The sequence below is a fragment of the Pelophylax lessonae genome, assembly GCF_965119305.1.
Source record: "Pelophylax lessonae genome assembly, chromosome: 11".
NCBI classification, from domain to species: Eukaryota; Metazoa; Chordata; class Amphibia; order Anura; family Ranidae; genus Pelophylax; species Pelophylax lessonae.
In genome coordinates this window covers 120764157-120776233 of record NC_138778.1, presented here as the reverse complement: position 1 = coordinate 120776233, position 12077 = coordinate 120764157, and the positions used below count along the sequence as shown (strand labels likewise).

General features: G+C 44.1%; 1 protein-coding gene across 1 annotated transcript in view; it reads right to left on the bottom strand.

Annotated features, from left to right (window-relative positions):
• Nucleotides 1-12077, bottom strand: part of DNAJC7 (DnaJ heat shock protein family (Hsp40) member C7) — a 178448-nt gene that overhangs the window by 25234 nt on the left and 141137 nt on the right. Inside the window, exon 9 of the mRNA XM_082271507.1 lies at nucleotides 406-497. Coding sequence (XP_082127633.1) covers nucleotides 406-497 — 92 coding nt within the window. The remainder of the gene's footprint in view (nucleotides 1-405; nucleotides 498-12077) is intronic.

Genomic DNA, 12077 nt, shown 5'->3' with positions numbered 1-12077 from the left:
GGTCATTAGAAGACTATGAGCAGCTGGTCTCAGCAGTAGTTATACTGCAAACAGGTTTCCCAGTTATGTGAAAGTGAAAAACCACTAAGATAGGTGGGAACCCGGAGAAGCTGTGCTTATGCCGGACCCAACATTGCATTATCATGACTGACATATGGAGCACTAAAAAAAAAAAAAAAAAAAAAAAAATAAACTGTACGTAAGCAAATTTCTTTGCCATACTAAGGTAAGGTGAGGCTTTGAACGAAGAGTGCAGATACAGATTTTGTTTAAAGCCACCTTATATATAAAACTGTTAGTAATAGGCACTACACCAACAATGAAGCATTGTTCTGCCTAGGATTATATTATGTAGCCAGCTAAGATGCATATCCGTGTTTAGAACAGCACATTTAGGATTCTTACCACTGTGCTCTTCTCATGTATGCCTTGATATACGTGTCATCCAGTTTTATGGCATTTGTGCAATCATCTATGGCCTCATCCAGTTTCTTCAGCTGTTTAAAAGCAATACCACGTTAAATCAACACATTTACTTGTTGAAGCAGCATAGTTTTATAATGTACTAAGTGCAGTAACTAATAAACCAATAGCTGCCTAATCAGATTTCAGTTTACCTAAAGTCTATCTAAACCCAAGAACAAAATATAATTTTGCAGCTTACCAGTCTTTAGACGTGGTGGCCAAAAAATACCTTTTTTTTTCTTCAGGCATTCTTTCATTTTTACCCAGTGATACTGCCACACAATTATAAACGCAACACTTTTGTTTTTGCCCCCATTTTTTATGAGCTGAACTCAAAGATCGAAGACTTTTTCTATGTACACAAAAGACCTATTTCTCTCCAATATTGTTCACAAATCTGTGAACAAGTGAAGAGGTTACTTTCATATGAAAATTCCCATATGACAGAATTCTACTTCAGAAGTGATGTCATGAGTTGAATTGATTTGTTTGTGTTCTTTTATTTCTGAGCATGCCTAGACTTGCTCTTACGATTTTTTTCGGACGAAAACTGTACTAATTAAACTAAACGAAAATTGGACGTTGTGTTGACGTACGATAAAAATTTTATAGCCTCAACATCCAGTTGTTGTCATCCGAAAATTAGTAATCGGCTGACGAAAGCACCTTACTAACAATCCGAAAATCGGCAGATGGTTCGTCGGATGAAATTTTACTTCTGATTTTCGTTTTGTGTGTACAGGCCTTAAATCTGTGTTAGTGAGCACTTCTCCTTTGCCGAGATAATCCACCCCCCTCACAGGTGTGACATATCAAGATGCTGATTAGACAGCATGATTATTGCACAGTGTGCCTTAGGCTGGCCACAATAAAAGGCCACTCTAAAATGTGCGGTTAATAAAACCACTATAACAAAATGGTTACAGCTGTACATTAATCCACACAATTCTAAAATGTCACAAGCTAACTGTTGGCTTTCCGTTGGAAGCAATCTGGCCACTTTCACGGACCCCTAGAGCCAGATATCCCTTAAAAAGAACTGTGAGAATTTTATCACTTTTCTTGGGCACTGTTGCCGAGGAAGAAGCTCAAGGAGGGGGGGTGATTTAGGGATAGAATGCATTTCTCTCAACAAAGAAAACCTACAAATATGCTATCACAATGGGGCTGTTGGTCCCCTATGTGATAGCGATAAAGTGAAAGGAAAAATAAAAACTACACATTGCTGCACTCAATGGAGTGAGAGCAATATTTCCAGGGCCATTATTTATGGGGAGCTTTAAACTGATAACTTACTGTATAAGAGTTTTAAAGCACTGCCTATGGAAAATTTTGGGTATCAAAGTCTATCGTCATTTCACAGGCACATGCAATTTTTAGGATTCACGTTATATCTCCATAACTCAGCACAACCTCATCTTTTATATTTTAACAAAAAAATGTGGGTAATATATTACGTTAAACTGCACTCAAATTAAGTGTATTTTTTTTTTTTTACCACAAATTTGCGCTTGATGAACTGTTGCAACTGTTCCATAAAAAAAAAACAAAAAAAACAGAGATACCATCATTTTATTCCCCAGGGTCTCAGCTTTCAGAAAATGTATACTGTTTGAGAGTTTTAATTAATCTTCATGACTAAAATTATAAATTTAAGGTGCGAAAAAATAAGATGTAAAACGGCTATGGCAGCAAATGAGCAAAAAAGACTCACTTAAGAATACTAAATGCTTGCGCAGTATCAAGTGCAAACACCTGCAGCAGATTTCAGTATTCTTTGATTGGGCAAAGTTCCGACACTTCATACCTGTCATCAGTTTTCTGTATTCATAAAAGTCTCTTTAACTTGACATACATGTAGTGCAAGGGTCTACTTGTACTTGGTTAGAGATCAACTGAATTGTTTTTTAGGCAAGCACACACACTACACAGCTGCTGATAAAACCAAAGGTGATTGTACAATAAAATCATGACATGTGGCCAGCTTAGGAGGAACAGATCAACCGCTATGGGCTAAAATTACCTAACCACCCCCCCAAAAAAAAAAAATATGTTGTCATACTATAACACATCAAATAAAGGTACTACTAGCTTCTAAATATTTAACATATTACACATTTAATAATGGGATTGTTGACCTACCATAAAATCCATTTCTTTAATGTTCATTGATGGACACAGCTATGCAGAGCAAAAAGCTTGAGCACGCCTGTGGGGCAGTCCCTGGGGGTATACTCCAACTTCCTGCTATAGGTATTCAGTTTTTTTAACAGGCAGTGTAAGAAAAAAAAAAAAAAAAACTCCAAAGAGGGGCGGGTGCTGTGTCCGTCAATGAACATCAGAGAAATGGATTTTATGGTAAGTCAAAAATCCCATTTTCTCTTTCATTCATTGACAGACATAGCCCTTCATGGCCGTAGGGACGTCCCAAAGCAGTGTCAAACATGAGGGGTGGGAACAGCAGAAAACATACTTCCCCAAGGCTAAACATAGCCAACCAGGTAACTTGAAGCTCAACTGTTGACAAATAGAGCTCACCTGAAAAAAAACCCCTCAAAGTTAAGAGGTTAAATCCTCTAAGCAGCAGTCTGCAAAACTTTGCAGCCAAAAGAAGCATTCGCAGATGCAAACACATCCACTTTATAAAACTTTGTGGATGTCTGCACAGAGGACCAGGTAGCCGCCTTGCAAACCTGCACCACTGATGTCAGATGACGGAAGGCCCAGTAGGCACCAAGCGCCCGAGAAGAGTGCGCGCTGACAGGAAAAGGAGGAACCTGACACTTAATAGAATAAGCCTGAATCACAGTATGTCTGATCCATCCGGCAATGGTCGCAGCACAAGCAGCCAGCCCCTTGCGAGGTCCATCCGTGAGGACAAATAGTGAGTTTGACTTCCTAAATGACTCCGTAGCTGCCAGGTACACCCTTATTGCCCGAACCACATCCCGAGAATGCAAAGCAACTTTTTTAGGATGCTTAGGCTTGAAAGGCAAAACATTGTCTTCATTCAGATGAAAATCAGAGATGATCTTTGGGAGGAACGACCGACATGGCCGAAAAACCACCTTATCCCTGTAAACCACTAGATAAGGAAAACGACAAGACGGTGTTTCCAGTTCAGAGAACTGACCACACCAAATTGAGGTCCCACGGTGACAATGGAGACTGCACCAGGGGAAGCAAGTGTCTCACTCCCTGGAGAAAGGTAGGCACCAAGGAGAGTGTGGCCAATGGACGTTGCAAGAAAACCACCAAGGCCAAGACCTGGCCCTTGATGGTACTCAAGGCCAGATGCTGCTTAACCCCTCGCTGGAGGAAAGCCAAGATTGGGGTCATCAAAAAGGAGCGGGGGTGAACCCTTAGGGATTTACACCACGCAATGTACGTCTTCCAAGTACGATAGTAAATCTTCCTAGAAGTAGATTTTCTAGCTTTCAGAAGCATAGGAATCACCGATTCAGACAACCCTCTATTCTTCAGCACCTGTCTTTCAACAGCCAAGCCGTCAAAGCCAGCGACTGTAAAGCAGGATGGAAGATCGGTCCTTGGCACAGCAGATCTTCCCTGAAAGTAAGTCTTCAAGGAGAATGGGCGACCCGTCATACCAGATTGGCGTAACAAGACCGGCGAGGCCAGTCCGGAGTAACTAGGATGACCGGAATTCCTTCTGCCTCAATCCTGCACAGGAGTCTCAGCAGAAGCTGGAGAGGAGGAAAGGCGTAAATCAGATAATACTGACTTCAGGGAGCCACTAAGGCGTCAGCGAGAGGATCCAGAGATCGTGCAACATTCTCTGTACTTTCCTGATGAGGCGAGAGGCCAACAGATCCACCATGGTAGTCCCCCACCGCAGACACAACTGATGGTACACCTCTGGATGAAGTGACCATTCTCCTTGGTCTAACGCCTGTCGACTGATAGTCCGCCTTGCCAATTTCCACTCCTGGAATGTGCACAGCAGAGAGGGCTGGAAAGAATCGTTCTGCCCACCTTAGAATTCTGGTTACTTCCTGAGCCGCCAGGACATTTCTTGTGTCCATTGGTGATTGACATAAGCCACGGCTGTGGCATTGTCCGATTGAATCTCTACCGGACACCCCTGGAGACGACTTGGCCTATGATCCAAAACCTGATTGCTCTGAGCTCCAGTACATTGATCGGTAGCCTGGACTCTTCCAGAGTCCAGACCTCCTGAGCACAGCTGGTGCCGAAGACGCCTCCCCACCCGGATAGGCCGGCATCCGTAGTAACAACCATTCAGTACAGGGGAAGAAATTATTTTCCCTGAAGTGCCGGAGAACGAAGCCACCAAACCAGGGACCCCCCTGTGCTTCGGCTCAACAGGATCAGATCTGTCTAGAGACTGAGGATTGCAAAATGCTTAGGGATTACAAAGGTGCGTTTTGGGCACCCCCACTTTTTTCAGACAACATCATCAAAGAAGGCAAGAAAGAGGAACACCCTCGCCGCTTTGGAGGACCTGTGGGTGCCAAAGGTGACCCGCGCCTCTGATGCTGCATTAGTCGCATCTTCCATTTATAGGGTTTCCCGCACCGATACAATGAGTGCATCCACTAGCGCCTTTTCATGTGTGGCTAGAGGAACAGAAGAATCATCCTCACTATCTGAGCATGCAGGGTGCGTGGACGCCGACCCCCAAGTGTAGCTCACATCAGCGGCGGCCGAATCAGACTCTGGATCTGATGAGACAGAGGAGACAGGTGAAGGTGAGGGGACGCTTTTTGCTGGCCCGTTTTCCCAGGACCAAATCCACTTTGGACACCAGGGACTCCAGGACAGCCACTCAGAGGGGATAAGGTGGTGAAATACGCTTCAGGCACTCCATGAAAGGAAAGGGGAACCCATACAAAAAAAGTGTAAACACTGCAAGGGACACCCCACCGCGCTGTCGGCCCAGCAAGGCCCAGCACAGCACTACTGCTGCAACAGCTGACAGAGGGAAGGAAAACCCCACAAGGCACCGTTCAGGTACTCCCAGTCTGAACTATCTGCACACCATGCAGTGATCAGAGAGGACTATCTCTGCATCAGCAGTAGGGGCCAAGGAAGGGCTTCCCAACGCTGAATCACCACCCATCTGACTCCAAAAACATGGCCGCCGTTATTTGCAATGGGAAACCACAAGAAAATGGCCCGAGGCTACACAAACATGGGTGCCGATCTGTAGCACACAAGGCTACAAGAAAATGGCAGCCACGCGCGGCTCCCAGAGCCAGAAAAGACAACCCCAACAGGGAGGGAGGCCCTGGCAGGCGCCCTCACCAGGCCCATCCCCCACCCGAGGAGCAATAGTTCGGTCACTGGTGGAACTGGGAGGGAGGGGGGCCCGGAGGTCTGACCATCCCAGGGAGGGGCCCAGCCCCCTGAGTAGCGATTGTTCAGGTTGACAGGGTGGGCACCGCTCTGGACAGGACACTGCTCCATCATAATGTGGGTGCTGTTCGTTTGCGCCCTCGCGAGATGTTTAACTCGCAGGCCAGCCCCTGTCCAGTATGTCTTGGCCGACCTAGCATGGAGCTCCAGTCTGCACGCGCTCGCTGGCAGGACTGGGAGCACCCTAAGGATCTAGATTATCCAGTTTGTTGTCCAGTCCAGCACTTGATTGTAGATTCTCACAGGAACAAAATAATGAAAGGAGGAAAAAATTCCATTCAAAAAGAAAAAAATGCCAGGAACAGATCCCAGCAAGGAACTAGGTCCTTACTTCTGACTATGCAGAAAAAAAAAAAAAAAAAAAAAAAAAATACCTATAGCAGGAAGTAGGAGTATACCCCGAGGGACTGCCCCATAGGAGTGTTCAAGCTTTTTTCTATGCCTATTGTCCTACTCCTGTAGGGGGCAGTATAACCCTACGGTCATGAAGATGAAGAGCTGTGTCAGTCAATGAACGAAAGAGAAAGACAATAAGTCTTTGAAAACTTAACTCTGACGAAGGCTGAAGTTACTCAAAAGCAAAATTATACAAGGCATTATACAGAGTTTGGAGGTTTTATATGGTTTAGGTTCTTAAAGCCTAACTCCACTTTGAAAAGGCCCTGTAAATAGCTTTTTTCCTGGGCCCAAACAATATACTGCTCTAACAGGTGTGCTTGTTGGATATGCTGTATTAAAGTGGATGTAAACCCTAACATATATTCAGTGAAGTGAACAGCCTTGGATGATACACAGATATGAAACAAATATCCCTACATAAGTTTTACCTTTATATCTGCTGTCTTTAGCTTTCTACATTATTTAGAAAGTACACATAAATTTAGAACATTTTCTTCCTGTTTTAGCAGTGGGAGGGGAGTCTGGGCATACAAGCTCTCTACTTGTCTCTAAGTTTCCGCCTTGACACAAATTTCCAGCTGCTTTCATCTCCTGTGTTGGAGAGCTTTTCAGAAGTTATCATGCTGATAACAGAGGAAGGGAGCAGCAGAAAAACATGGGACTTAGGGCTTTGGAGAGATATAAGTAAACACTACAGCTATATGTGCCCAGGTCAGATTTCATGAATGGGGTTTACATACACTTTAACTGCATATACACTCAACGGCCACTTTATTAGGTACACCTGTTCAATCGCTTGGTAACACAAATTTCTAAATCAGCCAAATCGCATGGCAGCAACTCAGTGCATTTAAGGCTTGTATACACTATACGAAAATTCCTGAAGGGACAAACTCCACAATTTTTCTCGTATGGGAAGAGAACGAACGATTTTCATTTAATATGTACCGTTTTCGTACGATTTTCGTAGAAGAATCAGAAACCAAAAAAAAAAAAGCCTTTGTTGTATGAGAATTTTCGTTCATCAGTTTCTATTTCATGTGAAACGAGGAAAATCAGACGATCAATCCCCCAATTTTCTTATAGTGTGTACCTCACTTTAGATGTGGTGAAGACGACTTGCTGAAGTTCAAACTGAACATCAGAATGGGGAAGAAAGGGGATTTAAGTGTCTCTAAACGTGGCATGGTTGTTTGTGCCAGACGGGCTGGTCTGAGTATTTCAAAAACTGCTGATCTACTTGGAATTTCACGCACAATCATCTCTAGGGTTTACAGTGAATGGTCCTAAAAAGAGAAAATATCCAGTATGTGGCAGCTGTGAGAAAGAAAATGCCTTGTTGATGTCAGAGAAGAAGGGCTGACTCGTTTGAGATGATAGAAAGGCAACAGTAACCCAAAAAAAAAAAAAACAAAACTTGTTACAACCATACCATCTCTGAACGCACGACACATGAAACCTTGAAACAGACTGGCTACAGCAGCAGAAGGCTGCCACTCCTGTCAGCTAAGAACAGGAAACTGAGGCTACAATTCGCACAGGCTCACCAAAATTCGACAATAGAAGATTGGAAAAATGTTGCCTGGTCTGACGAGTCACAATTTTAGCTGCGACATTCAGATGGTAGGGTCAACATTTGGTGTAAACAACCTGAAAACATGAATCTATCCTGCCTTGCATTAATCATTCAGGATGGCGGTGGTGGTAATGGTGTGGGGGATATTTTATTGGCACACTTCGGGCCCCTTAGTACCAATTGAGCATCATTTAAATGCCACAGCCTGACCATGTCAATCCCTTTATGACTACAGTGTACCCATCTTCTGATGGCTCCTTCCATCAGGGTAATGCACCATGTCACAAAGCTCAAATCATCTCAAACTTGAACATGACAATGAGGTCACTGTACTCCAATGGCCTCCACAGTCACCAGATCTCAATTCAATAGAGCACCTTTGGGATGTGGTGGAATGGGAGATTTGCATCATGGATGTGCAGCTGACAAATCTGCAGCAACTGCATGATGTTATGTCAATATGAACCAAAATCTTTGAGGAATGTTTCCAACACCTTGTTGAATCTATGCCATGAAGAATGAAGGCAGTTCTGAAGGCAAAAGGGGGTTCAACCCGGTACTAGCAAGGTGTACCTAATAAAGTGGCCGATGAGTGTATATAGTGCTGTGTTTTGATTGTGAGACGGGGACTTTCCATCCCCCTCTGGAACACGCTGCTCAGCCATTCATTGGAACTTTGTATTCTATGAATTAATGCAAATCTTCCTCTTGACTGGCTGAGGCAGAGATGATGACATCATCTGAATGCCTCAGCCAATCAGAAGAAGCTGTGTATTTAATATTCAAATAACACAATGCTCAGCAACGCAAAGCCCAATTATATTTTGCCCCAGGAAGTTCCTATCTCACTGTCGGAACACAGTGCTGCATACTGTATGTAGCTCAGGAACATTAAGGCAGAGTTAGCCTTTAGGCCTTAAAACCCAGCTCAAATAGGTTATGATTTTAAACTACTAGCCTGAAAAAACCTTACAATACCCTTTTCTCTTATTGGAAAATGTACTACCTACCCTTTTACACCAGTGCTCTATACAGCCACACCCCTCATCATAGGGGTTCTCAAACACTTGTTATTGCTGAAGAGGGGGTGTGTCTGACAAAGTCTGTTAGATTATGAAGTGCACTTGACAGCAAGTCAAAATCTGTGCCCACTGGACTGCACAAATATATTAAGACAGCCTGTGCAACTGCTGTAAAAGAAAACTGGAGGTAAGACTATAAAAATAGAATTTGTTAGTAAAATCTATATGTTTGATTATCTATTATGTTGCTTGGGTTTAAATTAGCCAAAAACTGTAAGGCGTAAGAAGAAGCACTGCATCTAGCCCAAAACATTGCTATTTGACATGTCTGGAGTAAAGGATGATACACATTTATGCATAGGGCAAGAAAGTAGGATTTTGTAGTCACTGTAAAAGCATTTTCTTGGTGTCCATTGAGGGTCACAGAAAGTCAAAACCTTTGGGTTATAATCCTACCTAAAGGAGGACTGAACGCAGTAAATAAAACTGCTGGCTAACCCATGGTATAACCCCTCCTACTCGCACGCAGTGTTTTGTATCAAAGCAATACCAACAGCATGATCTACAACAGGAATGGGACTTGTGTCCCTCAGAGGACTCCAAGAAAAGGAGACAAAAAATTTGATTTTTGTCTTACCATAAAAAAACATTTCTCTGATGTTCATTGACGGACACAGCTCCTGATCTTCTTAACTATTGGGATGTCCCAAAGCAGTGTCAAACATGAGGTGTGGGAACAGCAAGAAAAAATTCCCAAGGAAAAAACATAGCCAACCAGGCAACAGGAGCTCAACCAAAACAACTGGAGTTCACCTGAAAAACATTACACCCTCAAAGAGGACCAGGTCCTCTAAACAGCAGCCTGCAAAACCTTACGGCCAAAAGAAGCATCCGCAGATGCCAACACATCCACGTTATAGAATTTTGTGAAAGTGTGCACCAACGTCCAGGTGGCCACCTTGCAAATCTGCATTACTGACGCCTGATGACGGAAGGCCCAGGACGCACTGAGTGCCCGAGTAGTGTGCCTTGACAGGGGAAAGGAGGAACCTGACCCTTGATTAAATAGGCTTAGGGGGGCGTGGCCGAGCAGCGGATGTAACAGGATGTGCTCCGAGCTCTCTCCGCCGAAGGTCCTGCAATTTATCCTCCGGGTGGCAGATCCACACACCAGATCCGCACACACTGCACATTGCCACCTTCCTAGGGATAAGCGGACCCAAACTGGGTGTTTGTTGGCTGACTCACCATGTCCAAGAAGCCGAAATCCGTCCGGACAGCTCTGGACATGCCTGGATAAGATGGCGCTGCTGCCCATCTCCTTGTGAAGGAGAGCTACAGAGAGGCTGCTCAAAAATGTTTCTCCCGCTCCTCATCGAGAGAGGCTGCATCCTTACCCCCGACTACTGCTGGGGAGCTAGAGGGGAGGAGGATGATATGGCACCTGTGGAGGATCAGTCAGCCATTCTGGCAGAGTGGGACACAGTGAGTATGGTCCCTGATCCCTGAATTATCCCGGCCTCACTTGATGGGGAAGACCCTGAACCCACCCCTAAGGGACATCATGGTGGCGGTGACCACATGTAATACCTTCTATCACAGCTCTTACTAATGAGATTAAAGGGGTGAAATCTGAAGTCTCCTTTATTAGACATGACACGCAGAAACTGAGGGAGAGGACAGTGGCTTTGGAGGGTCGGGTCAGCACACTAGAGGATGATATGGCACCTCTTATGAGAGATGTTAAACAGAATGTGCTCCTCACAATGCAGCATGCAGACAGGATGGATGACCCGGAAAACAGAATGCCACGTAACAAAATCAGGGCTGTTGGCATTCCTGAAAGGGCAGAGGGGAAAAATCCTGTGGCATTTATTGAAGAATGGCTTCATAGAGTGCCCATGCGCCCCCTACCACCAGGTAGCCTGCATCGCACATTTTGTTTAAGCTTCTGAACTACAAGGACAGAGACTTAATACTTACAAAAGCCAGGAACATGGGTGATGTGTTTAAAATCGAAAATCACAGGATTTCTCTGTTTGCAGATAACTCAGCTGAGGTACAGAAACAGAGAGCCAAGTTCACTGATGTCAAACGTCGCCTCCGCTCACTTACTTTTCAATATGCTATGCTTTACCCTGCTAAACAGAGTGGTTGCCAGGGGTAATGTTAGAGTCCCACAGATCTGTAAGAAAGGAAAAGCACCCTTGGGGCAAAACTCCAGGGTAAATCCTTGCTAACATTGAGCATTAAAAGAGACAGATTCAGATATGCCCGATTTTCAAGATCTAACAATGTGTCAGACCAAGAGCAACAGTTGGCAGCATCACAAGCTCAGTAAACAGCAGTTTCCTGGGTCAATTCTATACAAGGAATGTTGCCATAAGCTCTTGAGACTTTCAAGTGTTGAGTGAATGAATCTAAATTTTATTGATTCCATGGAGTAACAAGAGCAATTCCTGTCACTACATGAGTAGTCCTGCACCTTAAGGAGTCTATTAAGCATACCATTTGACCATAAAAATATGGTGCCCACATCCAGGATTCCCAACCTGCAACATCTGTTGTTATCACTTTCCAGTGATAAAAGGAGGAACAACTTCCTCATGTTTAAAAAACAAAATAGAGGCGCCTCTAAGTGTAGACTGTAAACAAATTTATTGAACAGAAAGGAATGCACTCACATCTGTATGCATGTTCATGCAATAAAAACCCATTCCGGTATTCGAGATGAGTAGAGTGATGGACGTTATCCCCGGTCTGTGTAGCTGTTCCGCTGGCGTGGAAACCTCTTTGATGTGAACCGACAATGCAGCGAAGCCAAGCTGTGCTGACACTTGGGAGGAAGAGGCTCGCCGTACGTCTGAGAACGAGGCTTGGTACAGCGTCGGATGTCGATGACGTCATGGAAGTGCGACGCGTTTCCGAGCGTGCGTACTGCCGGGGGGAGGCGGCAGTCGCGCTCCTTCTTCAAAGCAGGGGGAAAGGAACTAGTGCAGCAAGGAAGTCCATTTTAAAGACCAATATAAAGGGGAGGGAATATCCAAATGAGTCGGCCAACAGCATGAGGATAATTGGAATGCATAGCAACAATACGTTTACTCCGGAACATAATAATAATATTAAAAATAATTATATTAAAAATGACTGATTCTACTTATTAATCATAAATAGTCCATAGCCATAGCAAATTATAATAGAATAGTAATCAAATATAT